The sequence below is a fragment of the Rissa tridactyla genome, chromosome 4 (assembly GCF_028500815.1).
Source record: "Rissa tridactyla isolate bRisTri1 chromosome 4, bRisTri1.patW.cur.20221130, whole genome shotgun sequence".
Taxonomy (NCBI): domain Eukaryota; kingdom Metazoa; phylum Chordata; class Aves; order Charadriiformes; family Laridae; genus Rissa; species Rissa tridactyla.
Window position 1 is genome coordinate 70,327,904 of NC_071469.1, and position 20,978 is coordinate 70,348,881.

The following is a 20,978-nucleotide window of genomic DNA, read 5'->3' on the forward strand; positions in this document are numbered from 1 at the left end:
ATTTCAAAAGCACCGTGCACTCCTGTGCAGTATTTTGCAGAAGTCTGGATACACTTCCAGAGTGTTTATCTTACCAACCAGGAGCAGACACACTCCTTTAGAAGTTAACAAGAGTCACTTGGGTCAAAACAAACTAAACCGAGTGCTCCACCTTGGCACCCTGTTTTGAAATCCCATGGACTGTTCAAAAAGTCTTCCTGAGGATCGATGCACCCGTTCCACAGACCCTCTTTACTGTGGCAGGATGAGATGTTGTCTTCCCTTTTTTAATTTATATAAACATCGGGATGCCTGTTCATCCTCAGACCCTGGATGTGATGTCCACCAGCGGAACAGAAATCCCCTAATATGGGAAAATCTGTCACCCTGAGCTCCAGGCCCTCTTGCTCTGCAAGAATATCCCTTCAAAACAGGAGTGACGCCCCACTTGATGACTGTTGTTGTGCTTTCTCTATCCCTACATAAGAATTTGTCACGGAGATGACAATGTCTGCGGAGAGAAAAATGGTATGCCCTTGCAGGTTTGCATGGCAGAAACTCAACTGAGAGAAGACCTGCCTAGCGGAGATCAGCCGCAGGGATAAATGATCCACAAGCCACATGTGCATCCACATCTAGGCAGAGACAGAGGTTCTCTGTCCTTATGCACAGGAAATATTCAGGTAAAAAAAACCCCACACCTGCAATAAGGTACCTCTTCATGAGGGCCAATACTGCACCGAGCACTGGGAAGAGATTATCGAGATTTTCAAGAGCCCAACCAAAAGGGGCTTCTGCCACTCACAGTGTGTTAATAGTGAGGCAGGGAACAAAAAAAGTGTCTTTGGAAAGGATTTGATAGAAGCCTGAAAATAAGCATCCTAAAAAAAAAAGTAAAAAAAAAATTCAAAATATGTAAACCATGCTTTCCGGGTATGGCATAACAACGGGTGCCATCGCTGTTTTGAAACTGAACACGAGGAAGAGAAAGTTATATTTTCCTGAAGATGACGAGACAATACGATTTACATTCTCTTTTCAGAACGAATGGTGACTGTCCTATAAACCTCTGTCACGCTGCAGAGGTGGTCAAAATGACAACTCAGGAGCTTTTCACACCAAGAGATGTCAGAGTGTCAGGAAGTCACCAAGGCATGTCGTAGCATGGCCGAGGAAGCCAAGCTGCAGAATTCAGATTAGGCAGTGGGTATGGCACAGGGGAATGCTCTTCGTGTTCATGCCTCTGCCTTCTGGGTCCTTCAGGAGCACGACTTCTATGTTTGCGGATTCTCTCCAGTGCACCTGGCCAGGATGTTGCTCAGCCTCACTGAGATTTGACTGAGGCTACGGCATCTCTGAACGTCAGGCACAGAAGATGAACGGTCTCCCGTAAATCCATGGGTCAGGAATCTCCCTCTGGACCAGACTTCTTGCAGCTTTTGTTTCACATGAACCACTTCTCTTGACACTGCCAACATGCACAGCTTTCTTAGCAGGCATCTCCATAGGCGCATCTTCCCCAGTTGCTGAAAACTCCAGGTATTCTGCTCACTGCCTAGTTTTCTAGTTTGGGATTGACGGCCGAGCCCACAGAAACAAGACCAAGTTTTGAGTCCTTTGTAGCCAAACCAGAAATGAAGCATTTTTCAGGAATACCAGCCATGACAGACACCTACAGTATGAGTACATGGAAGGCACAACCCTACCGTAAACAGAAGACAGCCTGGCGCTAGACAGCGGTGAGCAAGCCATGCGAAAACAAGGAAACACAGGGGAAGGGAGAGGGGTCAGAAAAGGACTTCTTTCAGTTGAAGAAATTAATGGTTACCATCACACAAACCTCCAGCTTCACCACGATAGATGAACACAAAGCGGAAAATTCCTCTAAAAAGTTAGAATATGAAAAATGAAGTGATAAACAAAAGATATGGAATACGTCTTCCTAAAGCCTTGAAGAACCTGATCCCAATTAGACTGCAGAAACTCATCTTGAGTCAAAATAACTGGAGAATAACCGAGGAGCAGAAAGCCTGCAGTGTTTTTTATGCTTAAAACCTGTGGAGAAGCTGGGGATATGCACACTGCATCCTCCCAGCTCAAGCGCTTGAGGAGCTGAACATCTCCAGCGCCAAGTGCAGACAGACAGGCACTTGAACTTGGCATTTCACAGGGCCAACAGTTTAAAATTAAATACCTTTTAAGGTAAAGCAACTGGTTTTTTACTTGAGACTTTCATCCAGCTGCCAAGACCAAAGCATGGGGTGATTCTCTTCTCCCAGAGCTTGACTATGCTCAAGTCAAAATCAGTCTAGAGGAAAGCATCTTTGAAGTGCTAAGAGCTGGTATTATCTCCATCTCTTCCACAAAGGTACCGTCATTCCAGTCAGGGCTAAAGGCCAGAGAAGGGATAAGTACTGTCTGAAAACCTTTTCTGCCGGCTTTTTTTTTTTTCCCCAGGGATTTTTGAATTAATCTGTCTTGCAATCGATAAGCAGCAGTTTCTGCACAAATCCTGCCACATCATACAGGTAGCCGAGAACATAATTTGGCCACTATTGTTCGTTCTTAAACAACTCTGAAGTCGTGCTACGTAAACCTGAGGTACAGCTGTAGAATTTAAAACCTTTTCTTATTTATTTCAAAAACAAATGCAATGCCATTCAAATGGCTATCGCTCTTGATTAAAAAGGGCTGTCGTACATTGCTGCCATTTTTATATTGCATTTCACCACCTCTCGATTCACCAGTATCACTGTTTGTTATATAAACATCTACTTTTAATTTTTTAATTAAGCACACTCGTTACCACAACTGCACATGATCTGGAGAGAAAAATATACAAAATAATTTCAAAATTACAATCACAAAATAAAAGGTAAAAGTCCTTTCTTACTGCTCAAGACAGTAGCTACATTTATTCGCCTTTATTAACAGACTTGAGTTCCATGTGTGAGAAGAGGCAGGAAAAAGTTTACTATTAAACATTTTGCTTTCAGGCATTTTCATTTGGGCCCAATTATTGAAAAATCTAGTTAAAGGAAGTCAAAGAGGCAAACATTTATGCATGCCAAAATAAATCCTCATACCTTACAATATCCTCAGGAGCTAAAAGAATACACGGTATGACAAGAACAACTCTAAACCTACCACGTGTATTTACATTTTAAATCGCGGGAGGGTGCAGTTTTCAGGAGTCTACTTCCACAGTCACAGAAGTCAGTAAAAGTTTAATCACTGCTGGCTTTAACGGTTGGCAGAGAAAGCACTTTTGAGCCTTCTGCAATCATTAATGGCTCCTGTAAGATCTACTCCCACTTTCTGAAGCAAATTTGCACATCAGCCGCTGCAAAGTTCAAAGTTTTCTGCAACACAGCAGCCTTTATCATGTATTCTATACAGCTTCCCCTGTTTATACCGTACATCCAAAGTCTCATTTTGTTCCAGTACTCATACAAAAGTTGCAGTAAAAATAATTTACAACATAAAAGATTCATGCATTATCCAAAAAAAAAAGTGGCAAACAAAACACTGTCTAGCATAAACCCTCCATTCCTTCTCGGACATAATTTATCTTGTACCAGGCCTGCTGTGATTCTAAAAAAGTTGCTTTTAGTTTACTGAAAAAGCCAAAGCACATATAAAGAGTGTAAGAAATAAACTTTTACAGTTTTCAGTCACAAACAATTATAAGAAGGATTACTGCGTGATACTGCTAGCATCTACTTTTCTCTAAGATTCACAACGCTTCTACTTTTCTTCTAGGATTTATGACGCTTTTTCCTTCCCTTTTGAAGGAAACGGCATGAATACAGCTCAAGAAATTGAAGCATGTAAATCTAACACATTTAACTGATATAAGCAAACTAGAATTTAAAGCCTCCTAAGCCAGGAGTACTACAAAAAAAAAAAAAAAAAGAAATCTACAATTACTGTACCTTGGGAACGCTTGCGTTTAAGACATGCAGCATCTGAATTCTCCTTATATCCTCTCCATTTGAACAAAGAAGGGAGGGAGAAGGGAGGGAGGTAGTAGAGAACTAAAAGTAAAAACACTGAGCTTCAAAGTAAAATTTTTAAAAGGGGTGTCATTTTTTTCATTAGTATTACCACTTTTAGAAAGAAAAGAAAAGTTGGCACATTTTCCGAAAAAGTTTATACACATTAAAAATGGGTTTTTGTAGCAAAAGTGTCAGGTCACATAAGCCAAATTCAACTTCTTCACTCTTCACAAACAGTTATGATATCACAACAGAGCTAAAGGCATTACTAAAAGACAGCTGGAACACCCAGTGCCTTTCTGTTTACACACACAAAAGCCTAAATGCTCTGTTTGTATAGGGTAGAACACAATCACCCTTCTTAAATATACACTAAACATTTTGGGGAAAAAAAACCCAACCCACAACTCAATTTTAATTATTATTTTCCCCAGAGAGTGTAAGAGGATCATTAAAAGTTCATTTAGACAAAATATCCTACCATTACCCTGTTCTGTAAGTCCTCAAGAAGCTGCCTTCTGCAGTGAAATGCAAGTCCATGACTTTCATTAGACTTTCAATCATCTTATTTCACTCCTCGTGAGAACATTTCAATATTACACAGCAATACAACAGATTCTTTCTGAGGGACATACGTATCAGCGCTCTGTGATTCTGGAAGGAGTACTTTCAGGTAAGTGAAAACTGCTGCTAAGGAGCAGATAAAGTTATTTGAGGGGGAAGAAGCTGCTCTTGGCACTTACACAACAGGAGATTTGTATTGACTGTGAAGTTGTCATGATGGAGACCTTCAATACCTTCTACACTTCTTCAGTGGCTCCTGAGCAAGGCTGAAAGTGAAGTCCTACAAATCTACATCTTCTCTGTTACTGCTCTGTGGGCCCCTGCTCATACAAACAGTCTTCGTTTCAAAATGTTTCAGCCTCAAAAACCTGCTATAGTCAAGAGAGTGTGTTTAAATCCAATAAGAAATCAAGATTCTCCAGCCTGGCTTCAGAATGCACAGCCTGTGATGACCTGAAAGGAGTCAGCCTGCTGCAGAGTGGGGAGAAACACAACTGAACGGCATCTTCCCTTAAAAAAAAACCAGGAGCAGTTAATACTCTGTGATCCAGTAACTTATGCCAGTACAAGAGTGTGATATTCCATGCCTGCGTCAAGGGCATCGACTGCCACAGTGATGCTGGTCCAGGGTCACACCTCTTCACACCCTCAGCTAACAGCTCTGTCAGCAGATGCCTTAATACAGATGCAAGCGAAGTATATTACTATATTACATCAGTTTTTCTAGAGGAGAGGAAAATTAGGCTCACAGCCACTGCACTTGGAACTTGATGGAATAATTCAGTCTACAGAATAGTTTACTGGCTGTGGCAGCTCAAGAAGAATATACACAGGAAATTAAAGTCAAGTATAAGAAAAAAATATATCTTTTTTATGGCGTGGGTGAGAAAACACCGGTACGGATTGCCCAGAGAGGTTGTGAAGTGTCCATGGTTGGAGATATTCAAAACCCCGCCAGAAACATCCTGAGCAACCTGCTCTCCTTGACTCCACCGCTTTGAGCGGGGAGGTTGGAGGGGACCACCTCCAGAGATCCCTCCTGATCTGCACAACTCCTACAAATATGACTTTCCCATCTAAGGGTTAACTTGGCCAGCTGTGACAAAACCCCAAAAAATCTATATAAACTTTTCTATGAAAATAGAAAATATTATTTGAAATCTACGACAAAACAAATCAACTATTCCAAATGCAACTTTTGTGGTTTTTGGGGCATCTAACCACATGTTGAAATTCCATAAGAAAAACCAATAAACTCAGGACATTTCAAAATCAATGCATGAAAAAATTTAATTCTGACTCACAGGATTTTTTCTGTGTTTCTTGTCACCTATCACAGAATCACAGACTTGATCTCAGAGTAATTTCTGCTGAAGGGAATGCTGGGGTTCGTCTGCTCCAATCCCTCATGCAGAGCAGGATCAACTTCTAAGTTGGACCCAACTTCAAGTCTGATTCAGGTTGCTCAGGCGACTTCCAGCTGAATTTTGAGCATCTCTCTGTGCAAATACAATGCACAATATCTGTTCCTATCTTACTATCAAATATATTAAGCTTTAAGCTTCACTTCATCCTAATTAAATGAATATACCTGAAAAAGATGATGGAGCAACAGATGACAGGTACTCAACTGTATTTACTATAGTAACAGCTAACCAAGTATTCTTAAGGCAGAGATCATAGAATTATGGAATTGTTTTGGTTGGAACAGACCTTTAAGATCACCAAATCCAACTGTTAACCCAGCACTGACAAGTCCACCACATCTACCCGTCTCTTGAATACCTCCAGGGACGGGAACTCCACCACTTTCCTGGGCAGCCTCTTCCAATGCTTGACAACCCTTTTGGCGAAGAAATTGTTCCTAATAGCCATCCTAAACCTCCCCTGGCACAACTCGGGGCCATTTCCTCTTGTCCTAGCAAACGTTAAAGCTGTTGGAGGATATTATTTCTACCAGGGACCACTTTATGATGTACCCTGTGAACCACTGCTCAGCGGAGGAGGAATCAGAAGTAGCCCTCACACGAGCCCAGAGCAGCGGGAAGTCCCATCTATCTGCTGCTCCCTCTCCAGGAGCATGCTGAGAACTTGCTGCTCCTGCTCTGCTGTTTGGCACCATCGCTGCTATGGAGAAGACAAGAGGTCACAGTTTTACCCTGTACCAGGCAGCTGTGTGTCCTGCAGTTGGAACCTCCAGCTGAAAGTTGGACTGTCTGAGAAAAGCTGCTTGTCCATCCTTGACCACCTTCCTGCGCCTGAAGTGGTGGGCACCTTCCTGCTAACAGCTCCTCGGTCCTCGAGGAGCTTGCACCAAGGGATATTTGGGCTCTGGCCACAGAGCAAGAGAGAAAAAGCAACTTTGACCCTCCATCAAGAAGCTCTTGGTCTGAACATCACTGCCTTTATTATGGTTAACTACTGTTAGCAAAATATCGAGTCTGAGAACGCTTAAGAACTTGCTATGATCGGAGTTCATAGTCTTGTTTTATCTTACAACCATCTTAATATTACTGTAATCACTTGAGAATGCTGCTCCTTTGATAGAAACTACTTTTTGTGCATACTTAGGCAGACAGTGAGTTCAGGATCCATCTAAAGTAGCCTAAATCTTATCTTATTCTGTACGTTTTAAGCTTATTGACTGCTAAAAAGATATTAGGATACCCTTTCTGTATTCGTTCAGAATGGTTTCAGCTGAAATGCTGCTTCAAAGAACAAGTGTTAACCTGTGTCTTTCTCAGAGATATTTGTAGAATTATTTGTTGTAGAATTATAATAACGTAGAATTATTGTAGTCATATATTTTAGTGTAATCACCGGGTACATGCAATATGAGAAAGGTCAGTATTTCTGCAAAAAGGCACAGAGATATAACCTATTCTCGGTGTCATCCAAAAAACGCCCCAGATATTTCCACATTTTAAGGGCTGAAGTTTGTATCAAATATCTAAAAATTTTGAAGCTAAGAATTTAAATCAAAACGTCGCCTTACATCTTGTGTTGATATTAATTTATGTGTGTTAAATTTGAAGCATGAATTGTTCTTAAGAAGGACAAGAAAAGCCAATATACAAAAAAGCCTAGTGTTACCTGGGTGAAAAAAAACCAAGTACTGGATAAATAATTTTGAGGGCTCAATGTTGTCTATCCATCAACAGAACAGCAGAACAACAAATCAGACCGGGCAGCCCACGTATACTGTTACAGCAGCGCAGCAACTCATTTAGGGGTTTAAGGTACCAGCAGAGTCGACTGTTTTTAGCATAGACTTGAGTGGCAAACACCAAGCTCTGCTCCTCAATACAGCTATAAAATGACAATGTGGTGACTCTTGTTTTCCTCAGAAAAATTATGCAAAATTACTTTATGCAATGACAAGCCCGAAGATGCCTTCCCGAGCCTGCCAATGTGCAGATTTGCAGTTGTGCAAATCTGTGATTTGCCTTAACTCAAATCAGGCTGCAGACATTTGGTTTCACAACAAAGCAGTCGAAATGCAGCCAAACCCCTAATTCCTCATCCTGAGCGTGGTTTCCTCCTGCAGCCCTATCGGTTACTCTGTCTTAAAAGACAGAATAGCAACATCCTTCCCTGTATCTATCGATAGTAAAATTAACTATTTAAACTGAAAAATGTATATGGAATTTCGCCAGGATCAGAGCAGATTCTGGGGTGACAAGATGTGAAACAAGAGTGCGGTCAAGCGACGGGTGATGTCCTTGCAGCACTTGCTTGCACCAGGACTTGTGCAGCATCCATCCCTCTGGCCTGGTTTTAGGCACCTCGGGAGTCGATGAAGAGAGGGGCTCATGTCCCCAGCATCCCTCCCCAACATACAGACATGGTCTGTGGTGGGCTGGGGAGTCGGCTGTCATAGAATCATAGAATGGTTTGGGTGGGAAGGGACCTTTAAGGTCATTTACTTCCAACCCCCCTGCCCTGGGCAGGGACACCTCCCACCAGACCAGGTTGCTCCACACCCCCTCCAGCCTGGCCTTGAACACCTCCAGGGATGGGGCAGCCACAGCTTCTCTGGGCAACCTGGGCCAGGGGCTCACCACCCTCACAGCCAAGAATTTCTTCCTTAGATCTCATCTAAATCTCCCCTCTTCCAGTTTAAAACCATTCCCCCTCGTCCTGTCACTACCCCATCCCATGCCAACACCTCCTGTGTTGCTGCACTTCAAGATCGCCGGTCAGGATAGCTGGCCTTTGACAAGCATTACAGATGCCAACACATTCAGAACCAAACACCCCTCCAGAAATCTCGGCAATTTGACTAATTTTTCCAAGCAGCAGGCAGAGCTCTGGTAGCTGGGAGCCACGTCTGTGAGCTCCTACAGGACAAAGCCTTCTTGGAGACAAACCCAGGTCAGCTGGATATGGCAAATCTAAAGGTCACATTAACCTGTTTGGACAGTCCTAAGAAATAAAGTGCCCCATTTCTGCCTTCTGCCATAACAAATAATTTACCTGAGAAAGTCACGCCAGTGCTGAGACCAACAGCTCAGCAGACCACTGGAGAGGATCAGACACCAAGGGGAGTTGGTGACATCAGACACCATAAATGCAGTTCATTTTGCAAGGCATGAAATTAAATGCTTTGTAAGGATGAAAATCAAAATACCACTACAGTTTGCTCAGCAGAGTGATCTCCCGCTGAAGCAGTGGTCTCCAGGCTGCCCCGTGGAAAACAGAGTTTGAGAAATCATTGACCTCAATGCTGTCACGTTTTCTGTTACCTTCAGCACTTACAGCTTCACGTGCTCCCTAACATCCCTGGAAGGTGGCACGGGCATTATGTTACTTGCAGGCCACAGGCTGGAGATCCCTATTCTGAAACATTTTGCGTTTCTGGAGGAAGGTTTGCTTGGATTAAGAGTTTAATAATGGGGCATTTATTCATCAACCTCCGATCACCAACAAAAGCCCTGGATGAAGCTTAGTGATTTCCTTGTTACAATGCTTCAATCCAGAAGCAGAACTGATAAATCAAATTATTGGTATGGGAAATTGTGTTTTTAGACCTAAGGGTTCCCTCCTACCGTGTATCCCAAAACTACAGATACGCGGGAAGACAACGGGCACTTCACAGGTAACGTACATCGTGCTCACTATCAGTTTTTGCACAGATGACTCCACAGGCAGACGGGAAGAAGCACCACTTGCCCAGGACTTAGAAGAGGGTGATTCCATCGCCAGCAACACACTGGGCAGGCTGGTCAAAAGCTGAGGGTGCTAAACACCTCGTAAGCTTGCTCGCAGTTTTGTTTTCGTCACGAAAAGATTTCAGGGGACAATAAAACAAATAAATAAGTGCGACTAAATTGCAAATAAATTGTCAGCTGAGTCTTGGACACTAAGTTCCAGGGCATTGTATGTTGCCCTGAGTTAGCAGGCTGAACAAGAGAAAATTATCCAGAACGGGAGCAGCGAAGTGGAACCTGCTCCTTCCTAATTTTTCAGCCTATGGTCACCGTTTAGAGCACGGCTGGGGTCAAATCAAGAGCTAACAGGTTTGTCTACTGCACGATGCCTATTTACAAGCTAGTTTTTCATTATTTACGATGCAAACTGGCATGTTCACATAAAAAAGTAATTATGTCTAAGTACTAAGAGACTGTTAAAGCAGATTGTATTAATTTTGCTGAGGAATTAAATGAGACGGGTAGTTTTTCATCATTTACAATGCTTTATCATAGCACTGCGAATAGTCACTTCGCTTCTCAATGGTATTTACAGATCTATTTTAACTTTCACTAGTCTTAAATAACCACTACCTGTAAACCTCGATGGGACCAAAATACGTTTCATACAGGATGCAATTCCAACAAATTGTAGCAACAAACTGTAGCACTTAAAAAATTTATAAACTGAATTCAGCACTCCCAACTAATTATGTTTACTTCAGCAGCGATAATGCAAGCTGTAAAGCTTCTCCCAGTGCCACGTGCAGATGGCAATCATGGATGGCAGCTGATCAGAGATGTATTGAGAGGCATATTATAATGACAAAACCACTTTTCATACCTACTGTTAGCTGTAATTATCCTGCAACTCTCCTATTACTACCAAAAAAAAAAAATCTATTGAAAGTTATTGGTGACTTGACACATATATTACATTTTGAAATGACTGCATGAACAGCTTGGAGATTTTTTTTTTTGTTTCGTCTTTTTTTTTTTTTTAACTTTAGCTTTAGAAAAGGCACCGATGTCTGAATTTGGAGTTTTCTCTTCTGATTTTTTTATGTTTTCATAAGTATCGGGGATTATACCTTTCTCATCACTCTCTCCAGTCTCTCCAACCTCAAATCTGAAAATTCCTGCTCCACAGACCAGACTTTTTCTAAAAAAAACTGAACTCTTCCTTACTCGATAAGGAGAATCCAAGTACAACTGAACCCATCCTTCCTTCCTTCCATCAGAGGTTAAGCTAACAAAGGCTGGAAGCACTCAGCACCCATAAAGATGTGTTTTCCATGAAAAAAATCACACTACCCCACCACAAAGAGCACCGCACTCACAGTAGGTGTGCAGCTGTACTAACAAAGCTGGGCTTCGTACCAGTGCACTGGAGCAATGAATGAGCACAAGCACACAGAAATACCGATCAAAGCGCCTTTCAGAAGGGCTGTCGTACCGGCAGGGTGCTGTGCCTCAGGGATCACACCATTTTACACACCTGCCTGACAGAGCTGTTAAAGCAGAAAAGTGTACTGCAGGCTTGGCCAGAGAAAAAAAAAAAAAAGATCTTTTAAAGCGGTACAAATAGGGGAAAAAAAAATATTCAGAGTCCTCACTAGCCTTGAGGGGAGGTAGAAACTTAACAACACTCCGTACTGTTGAAAAATCTCCCCGAGTCAACAAATGATATTCTGGTTTTCATGACAGTAATTACAGAAGTAGCCTGAATACTGCCTTGCTTCTAATTTATTAACAAGCTTTTACTTGTGTGTGCTCATGTAGCTCACACATAAGAACTCTTCCGTGCTCGTGGCCAAAACACAGCCACTCCTACACTCTGTAGTTTAAAGAGATTAAAAATAAAGTTGCTTTATAAAGAATAACATAACCAAAACCCTACTAAAATATACTGTGAGGCCTCTGTACTTGCAGCTCTTGGTTTGTGGGTTGTTCACCAAGTGAAAAGCAACATACAGAAGCGATGTGAAACCCAAAAATACTGCTTTCACTGTACTATACTTACCCTGATCAACCAATTCAACTGTGTACATTAAAAATAGATCAGTAATTTCAGAAGGCTATTCTTAAAAATGTTAAATGAATTTGACTGATGCTCTCAGCCCGGTCATTAAAATATAAGGACCTCCATTACAGAATGAATGCCCAAGATTTACTATAGCTGAAAACTACTCTAATAAATTCACAGACTGAACAAGAATGGAAAATGAAATGTGATCACTAAAACTGATACTCCCTTCAGGGCAGAGTTAGGAACGCTGGCCAGAGAGCTAATAGCCACTTTGCATTTAGACACTGACTCTTCTTGTCCCATCAAGAGATTTCAGTTTGAAGTGAGATTTCAAGCACAATTGAAAGATATGAAACATGAATCAAAATGTGAACAAGAAGTTTATCCATGAATTTAATACTTAGTGTTCATCAAATGTGCTACAGCAGGAAATCCTACAGCATCAGGATGCGCTGAAAAATGGGAGAGCAAACTGATGCCTGTAATAATGTTCCCTACTATGTAGGGTGGAAAACCATCACAGATCACATTCTTAAACTTAAGAAAAAACAGACGCCAACCGTCCAGAGAACATACTATAAAAACAGCAATCTAAACAATCTTACCCTCCTTCCCATCAACAGGTTTTGATACTTCCATATCAAAGCTCTCTTGCAGCTGCTGGCCTTTGAAGCGGTTGAGATGCTCCTGTTCTATTAAGTTACTTTCCTCCTCTTCCAGAGGTTGCCATGTACCGTCAATAAACCACTGTCCACGCATTACAGGGATCTTTTCCGTTTCTGAAAATCAAACAAGAGATTTTTTTTTTTTATTTTTTTTTTTAATGCAACAAATCACAAACTGACAGCAGGTAAGAGGGAAGGGAATTCTGTTTGGTGTTTTGATGAAAAAGTTAACATTCCCACTGCTGGGACCCCTAACGAGATAACCACAAACGCCTTAAGAAACACCACCACCTTTTCCTATGGGGCCAAAATGAGCAGTGAAAGTAGTGTTAATTGGCAAACACCTGAGCTAGTGAGGCCAAGTTTTCAGAGTGTGTGTGAGGATGTGAGAGATGGACAGAAAGATGCAGATTCTGTAAAGTTTATTAAGGGTTAAGTTCAAACAACAGTCTGGATTTAACGGGATATGCTCTTCTCTACCCAGTTGCCTTGAATTTTCAAAAAATTCAGAACTTTGTGAGACTTATGCTCCCCTATCAAATTTGACTGATAACAACCATTGGTTTCAAAGTTATCAAGAGGATGCAGAATAAGGAGGAGATACAAAACCACTCGTGCTTACCCTTAGTGCACAGAGCCTTGTTTCCCTTGGGAATCGCTCTTACAATAACCCAAATTACACATCAATTAGCATAAAGGGTGATTTTGAAGACGAAAGGTGGTTTTTTTTTTTTAATTAAAATCAGTCTTTCACCAAGGGCTGTTTTCAGTCACTGCCATTCCAGTTTCAGCACCCCAAAATGAGGAACTGGGTACCCAGCATTTGCTGTTCACGTGAAAAAAAGAGAAGTTTCTATGAAAACTCTTGTCTTGTTGCTTAGTTCTTCATTAAACTGTGCTTGATACCCACACTAACTGGGGCTGCATGGAGCGAGAATTCTCTTACACCCATCCTTCCAAGCTAGCTGAGACAATAATATCCATTGTAGCTCAGCTCAGAATTTCTCCTCCTACATCTAGAAAATCAAGAAGGAGAAATACTCTGTGTGCCTGTGGTCCATAAGCCTGTAAGTTCCCAACCTCCAGCCTCATGGGACCAGCACAGGGACAGGTCTGCTGAGACCCCAAACCAGTTGGACCACTGACCTCTAGTGCAGGCTAACCAGTCCTGCTGGGAAAGTTAGTATCTATAGAGAGACTAGGCCAAACGCAAACATCTCAGGCGTGTGCACGCTAATCTCTTCAAAGCTGCTAAGAACTCAACCACAAAAGAAGAATTCACAGCCAAGAATTTCTTCCTCAGATCTTGTCTAAATCTCCCCTCTGTCAGTTTAAAACCATTCCCCCTCGTCCCATGGCTCCCCTCCCTGATCCAGAGTCCCTCCCCAGCTTTCCTGGAGCCCCTTTAGGGACTGGAAGGGGCTGGAAGGTCTCCCCGGAGCCTTCTCTTCTCCAGGCTGAACCCCCCCAGCTCTCTCAGCCTGTCCTCACAGCAGAGGGGCTCCAGCCCTCCCAGTATCTCCGGGGTGTCCTCTGGCCCCGCTCCAACAGCTCCGTGTCCTTCTGCTGTTGGTGCCCCAGCGCTGGAGGCAGCACTGCAGGGGTGTCCCCAGAGCGGAGCAGAGGGGCAGAATCCCCCCCTGGCCCTGCTGCCCACGCTGCTGGGGATGCAGCCCAGGCTGCGGGGGCTTTCTGGGCTGTGAGCACACACTGCCGGCTCACGTAGACCCAGAAGTATTTTTTATACTAACTGCTTGCAGATGAGAATGTAATAGAGAATTGCGAGCACCTCCATAATTCACTTGGAACCTCTAAACTATTCCAAATTCTTCATCCCTCAGATCACTGCACCTACAAACTCTGAAAGAAAATCTCCTTAAAATAATCTCCCCACAGGGCAAGTAACACTCAAACTGTTTCCAAAGCCAATTTTGAAACCTTTCCCTAACAGATCTACAGGAAAACAGGTTCTACAGTACTAGGGATGACGATCCACCTTTGTAACAGGAGGAGGGCACGCTTGCGGGTGATGGCATCCTTAAGTCGGTCCTGCAGCAATTAGCAAGGAGAGGTGAATGGCAGGAAAGCTCAAGGCAGGGAGGGAAGCGGATGCTGGAGGCAGATGATGAGCACGGAGCTCAGATTACCACTGAACTACCCTCACTTGGTGCTGGCAAATGGTGTTCCCCTGGCTACCGGAGCGTTCCAGTGACTGGGAATCCCACAGGCAACCCTATAGTTGTTTTAGCAGTTTTGCACTGCTAAAATAGCTACTCCAGACAGGAGCCAATTGTTACAAGCTGAATTTCTAATATTTTGGATGCTGATCATCCATCAGATGAATAGAGATGCTGGGGTGTTCGAATGGTGTGGTTATTTAATGAAAATGAACTCACACATATCAGAAGAACAAAAGATCTGAGCGGCTTTAAACTGCAGAAGTTAACAGTCACTACAAATGGCCTAGAAAATTCAATCGTCTATGAAAATTTAAACTAATTTTGGAGTCTACATCCCATCAGTGAAGCGTGAAACATGAGTATTTTATTTTCTTGAAATTAAAGTTAACCACAGCAACGTTAGCTCACACCACATACAGCCGTCGCTCATGCACTTGCCTTAACCTTTGCTGGATTCCCCTACATTTTACACCTGCCACATATCCGCATTTTTCAGTACAGCTAATACACGCGGATCCAGTCAGGCTGCCCTCACAAACAAAGCGCTGTCTGTAGGAAGAAATGAAATGCACATAATATGTGAGCGTACATAAAGGATCCCATTGTTGCTCAAGCGACGACATGACTACGTCAGATGTTAATCCTTACTGGGAAAATCTGTAAGCAATTCCTTAATTCTTGACTAAGCATTCTGATGAGGCTCCATTCATTGAATCCATAAAAAGATTTAAAAGAAAAATCATAATAATCATATGAATACTATTTTGTACTCCAAATCAAATGAATACAAGACGCCTCTTTTTTCAGTTTTGACGGGCTTTAAGTTTTTCATGTGGGAATTTCCACCTACAGATTTCTAAAATTCTAAACTTAAAGCATTAAAATAAACACTTCCAGGCTCTTTTTGCCTGAAAGAGAAACTTTCCCATAGCAGTTCTTTACAAGAGCAGACTGTAGCACTCAACAGCAGCTCTCAAACATAAGATGGGCAGCGCCTTTTCCACAAAGGCTCAGCCAGGAAAAATTGGCATGTTTCAAGTAAGAAAAATTTTATTGCCAAATCTTTGCAGGATAGTTTAGCTTGGGGATAAACTAATATATCTGGCTCTGGGTCTGGAAAGGGCATTTATATGGAAATATAAATCACTTTCAGATCCAAAGTCAGATTATTATGTGTTCAGAATACGGATTTAAAACCTGAGTGAGGCAATTCTGTTTTCCAAAGCTCTGTGGGATTTTAGGGGAACCCAGGAGTTGCCTTCCCCCCCCTCCTCCTTTAAACTGTTGCATGCTACGTGTGCAGCCACAGCACCCTGAACTCCAAGCTTTGTTTTATTTCAGGTCTGATCACTGTGCTACCAGGAAACCTCAAGAGAAAACCGGCTGGTAGAGGAAGCGAGGAAATGACATTTCCTTCCATCAGAGGCGCAGTCTGGTTTAAAGAAAACTGAACGCTTTCAGAACAAAAAAAAAAAAATCAAATTTGTGATCACACTGACACTTGCTAAAGTGGGAGAAACCAGCCCCCATTAACATCTGTGTCTTCAAAACTCAACAACGGTGGCTATATTTTAAGCGTGTAATGCCGGATTTCAGTCCGGGTGAAAGTCTTAACTCTGGTCGTGACAATGATGACAACCTACTGACGCTAAAAGTCACCAGCTCCAAAAGCAAGCGGCATTTCAGTTAAGACGAGCGATATGTTAACGGTAATTACGCCGAATACTCTGGGTTGGGTGGGGAAACGAGGCGACTGCAACACAAGAGGGAAGGAGTAAAGGCACGCCTCGATAAATACAATTCCTCAGTTTCATCTTAGACAGGGGCTGTTCTTTGAAGATTTCTCTACTATTCATCCAGAGAACTTGATGCAAGCTATTACACTAATTACCATTAAAACTGCCATTTTAGCACCCAACTTCACTCCCTCCTATCCACCTTCAATAAATCCACTCACGTCTTGGATATTCAGATGATTTTAGAAAGCTTAAACTACATTATTTCAGTTATTTTTGGCTTACGGGAAAACCAAATACACGGATATTTAAATCATGTTGCAATTTAACTGCCCCCCCCCCGATGCAGAATTCCAAATCTATAATATGAAGCGTTACTTATCTTTATCCCTACAGTCTGGATCCCTAGGAAAGCATTTGCCTTGATTTCTTTACTGCCTTAAGTCTTACGCCATATAATCTGCAGTTGGCAGTGCCTCGAACTGAAAGATACCGATATATTTGGCCGGTTATACACTTGCATGGTTTATTTATACAAGAATTTCTAAATAAATTTCAATGGCAGGGATTACGAGCTGATGAAAGGCTCTTTATTTTAATTAGTCATACACATTTTACCACCTTCAGAGGAAAACAGTTTAAGAGATCTAGACTGCAACAAAGAATTTCTTTGTTTTTACACAAAAAGGTCTTTTTTTTTTTTCCTGAAAATTGAAAGAATAAAAGAATACAAGCACTGTAATTAATGATGTGATGGGACAAGAACATGAGCGATTTGCATCATGATAATCGCCTAAATCCTCTGAATAACAGAAATTATGTGAAAATAAAAACTGTATGCAACATATAGTATACACGTGTACAGTAATTTGTATGTATACCCCAGCTACTCCTTTTTTGTGAAGGCCTTTAAACTGTGTGATCACACCCAACAGAAATTGCATGAAAAAGCTAACCAATCCATCAGAACACATATGAAATTTAATTTGTTTCCTGCCACCACACTGGCTGAAACTGTGTATACCTAAAATTAAATACCATACAGCTCAGGTACGGCTCATATAAGGCTCTTTCACCTCACTTGATTCAGAACCAGGAAAAAGTTGCAAAACCAAGAGGATACAGAGATAATAACTAAAGGTTAATAAACAGAGCTTAAACAAAAAGCCCAGAGGAGATCTGTTTCGGAAGTGCCAACCCCATCTGGAAGACAGAGAGACAGAATAAAATTATAAGAGAATAAGATTCAGTGGAACCTTTGTTGCATTGATTCAAAGCTGATGTCCTGTCCAGACGGCTTGGTGGCAAAGTTAAGGCACTATTCACTCAACCAGTCTCAAGACAGCCATAACAATTTACCCACAAATGAGATTTAAAAGGTTCCTATAATATTCAAAGGCTCAGAAATTTAAATTAAAGCTTGTGCTTCGCCAAAAATGGACAATCCCAATTTCCCAGCTCTCCAAGCCCAAAGGCAAGAGGTTGTCCGAGAAACATGAGCTCATAAAACGCAGTCACCTCGAGACGCTTTTCAGTGTAGCAATTTCAGATTCCTGCTTTTCTGCGTAGCGTTTTCTGTTCCCTAAATTTGACTTCCCTATTACTACAGTTGCAAACAATTTGCAGCATGTGAGGATGACATCTGTGCAAGCTGAAGGTAACTGAGGCTACTGTGTGACAAGCTGAAAGCTATTTAAATAATGAAGGGAAGTTCCCACACATTTAACAAGGGTGGGGGGGAAGGCAAAAGTGATCCCTTTTTTTTTTTTTTTTTTTAAATTTAATTTCCTAAAGGCCTGCTAAAAGCGCTGAACGTCTTACATCTTGGAGCACAGCACTCCTAGCAATTGTAATACACATAAGAACCTGAATGTTGACATGAGCCACTGAAATAACGTGTTCCAAACTAACATCAAGGATGACTTTTGGAGACTTTTTAAAATTTGCTATCCATTCCTGTTCTATCAAACCTAAAATTATAGTTTGGGTAAATTAACTACTACACAGTTTGTAAGACTTTTTGCTAGTGCAAAGTTCAGTTTAAGGACAGGTATTTCTTGACCTCCGCGACAGCAGCCACGGCCACTATAGCCTCTACAGAAACAATGATTTGCAGATGCTGTTTTTGCCAATGCAAATGCAGAGAGCACAGTTTGCAGGACAAGATCTGTTCCTCTTCCTTAGTTCCCTCGTGGCTGGGTTTGTAGAGTCTCACGAAGTTAAAAAAAAAAAAAAACAAACAAAAAACCAAACCTCCCCGCCTCCCAAAAAAAAAAAACTCATGAGGACAGGAAGCTTAATTATGAGAATAGATGGTTACAGAAACCAATCATGAGATTAAAGATTCCCATGTTTTACTGTCAGTGCCACTATCATACATGCTGGGTGAACAAATAGGTGTTATAAAAAACAAAATAGCCCAAAGCTAAAGTGTCACTATTTCACGTTTGCTAGCTAACTTTTTTTTTTTCTTTTAATAGCTTAATATTCTATAGCTTTCTAGCTTTTCCCCTAACACAGTATTTCAGAATAGAGCAGGTTACTGACATTTAAAAAAATGAAGCCACTCACTTAATCACAGCCCGGGTGACCCTCCTTTGTTTAACCACAAACAGAGGCAATCTGTTCTGCTCTTTCAAAAGCACCAACATAACCTGAAGAGGAGTTCAAGGGTGAAATCCCGGCCTCAGAAAACTTAACAGAGCTGCACAAATTGACAGCGCCCAACTTTTTTTTTTTTTTTTTTTTTTTTTTTTTAATTCGGCAATCGAGGTGAAAAGAGATTTCATTCACTGAGCAGCAAAGGATATTATTTTGCTGGTCCAGCAAATAATTCTAAATTGCTTTACTGAAGCAATTTCGAAATTACAGGTGGAAGTTACTTTCGAGTTTCACAACGACTACGCACATTAAGAGCAATCTGACTGGCAAGGACGGGATTTTCTTCCCAGACTCTGATCTCCACAGATCAGCATTAGATGCAGCAAGGGAGGAACATGCACTTTGCTCCACTGAAAATGTGAAATTGCCTCTTTTTTACTGAGATCACCTGAAATATTCAAGCAACAGCTTGTAACTGTTCCTCCCTGAACCATTTTTAATCCGTTTACACAAACTGAGCAATCCAAAATAATAACGAAAGGCTGATCTTTGGGGCTGGTTCAAATGCCAAACACAGAAAGAGCCCCTCAAAAAGAGATGAATGCCCTCAAAGTCCTCTCTCAACTGCCGTACATCACCCCAAAATTTAGCCGTTTTTCAAGAAGGATTTTTCTGGTTTAAGACAGTAGTTTAATTAAAATCTCTGCAATTGCTCTTTACATAGACTTGAACCTGATGGCGCAAGTCAAAACGCTAAAGCCCACCTTACTGGCCATGTCCGTGATGAGTGAGAAACGCTCATCAAAAAACCTTGTACTGCTGAAACATGAAGCGGGGATGCAGTTCAGAGCTTTATTTTTATTCAGTCCTTATCAACTAAAACAGTTCACCACATTTCAATACCAGTACTGTGAAGTGAAGCACCTCCATGACCAGCATTTGCTGCTGGGGTTGGTAACAGGTGGGAGCAAAGTTCCTCATCAGCTCTTTTTTCACCCAGAGAAACTTGCATTTTTTTGAAACCGCATTAGGTGAAAGCTAAACTGACCCACAAAAGAACGACCGTGTCACATGAAAAACATGTGAGCACCTCCTAAAATGCGAGCACGCGCTTAAATCCCATGGAAAGTCACGAGACTTTTGGACAATCACACCAACCTCAGCTCAGCATGTGCTCTCCTGGCAGGCACTCGTCCATCGGTTTTGGTTATCGAGCTCTCACCCACACTGAGCAGCGACGATCACGTATAGATAGTCTGAGCATTCCTGTACGATAATATCTTTTAAAAAAAGAGCAGCCAGATTTTTCCTGTTCAAACCTCAGACCTACCACTAACGACCACGATGAAGATATTTCAGGGCACACTAACCTTTGCTCTCATCTTCTCCCTTCTCCTCTGCAGGGATTTTTTTTCCCTGCACTCTCCTCCTGGCCTCACTTCCTTTTTCTGCCTATTCCACCCCATCTCCTGATTTCCCCACACTTTCATCCCCAGATCTCACTTTTTCCTTCAATTTTTTTTTTACCCTGTGGAGTTCCTCACCCCTTGAAAACAACCAATTTTATTCTCTCTCATCTTAAATATCAGTGCCTGGGACCCCACTTGCACCTGAGGCTCCCTTCATCCCACCGCCCACTAACCATCCTATTTATAACACTTACAACCTCCGGAGCTTCCAGTGTGGCTTCAGCTACTCACAACCTAGTCAAACACTCAAAACCACCACTTCATCTTCACTTTTCTTCAACCTTACACATAACCACTGAGAGAACTGCTCACGCTTCTTGTTTTAACTTCTTGTTGCTTTACAGATTTTTCTTCTATCTAGCCCTTCTGCTTACTAACTTACACTGTGTCAGCTCTTACAGATTATTGTTGTGCTCCTCTCGGAGCAAAAAGGAGCTCTGCCCAAGGTCTCTCTGCCTCCAGTATCATTTTTTCCCTAGAAAAAAATATTCCTCCCCCCCTCACACACATACGTGCAGAAATTCACCTGCCATCTATCTTTAATCCAGCCCTGTCACCTCCCAATTAA

General features: G+C 41.9%; 1 protein-coding gene across 2 annotated transcripts in view; it reads right to left on the bottom strand.

The window, feature by feature from the left end:
* DDHD1 (DDHD domain containing 1) overlaps positions 1–20,978 on the bottom strand; it is a 68,768-nt gene that overhangs the window by 41,649 nt on the left and 6,141 nt on the right. The window contains exons 2-3 of one of the 2 annotated variants that reach the window (XM_054199798.1): positions 12,365–12,538; positions 3,915–4,016 (exon numbers count right to left, since the gene is read on the bottom strand). In XM_054199798.1, coding sequence (XP_054055773.1) covers positions 3,915–4,016; positions 12,365–12,538 — 276 coding nt within the window. The remainder of the gene's footprint in view (positions 1–3,914; positions 4,017–12,364; positions 12,539–20,978) is intronic. The other variant, XM_054199799.1, reaches the window with a different exon arrangement.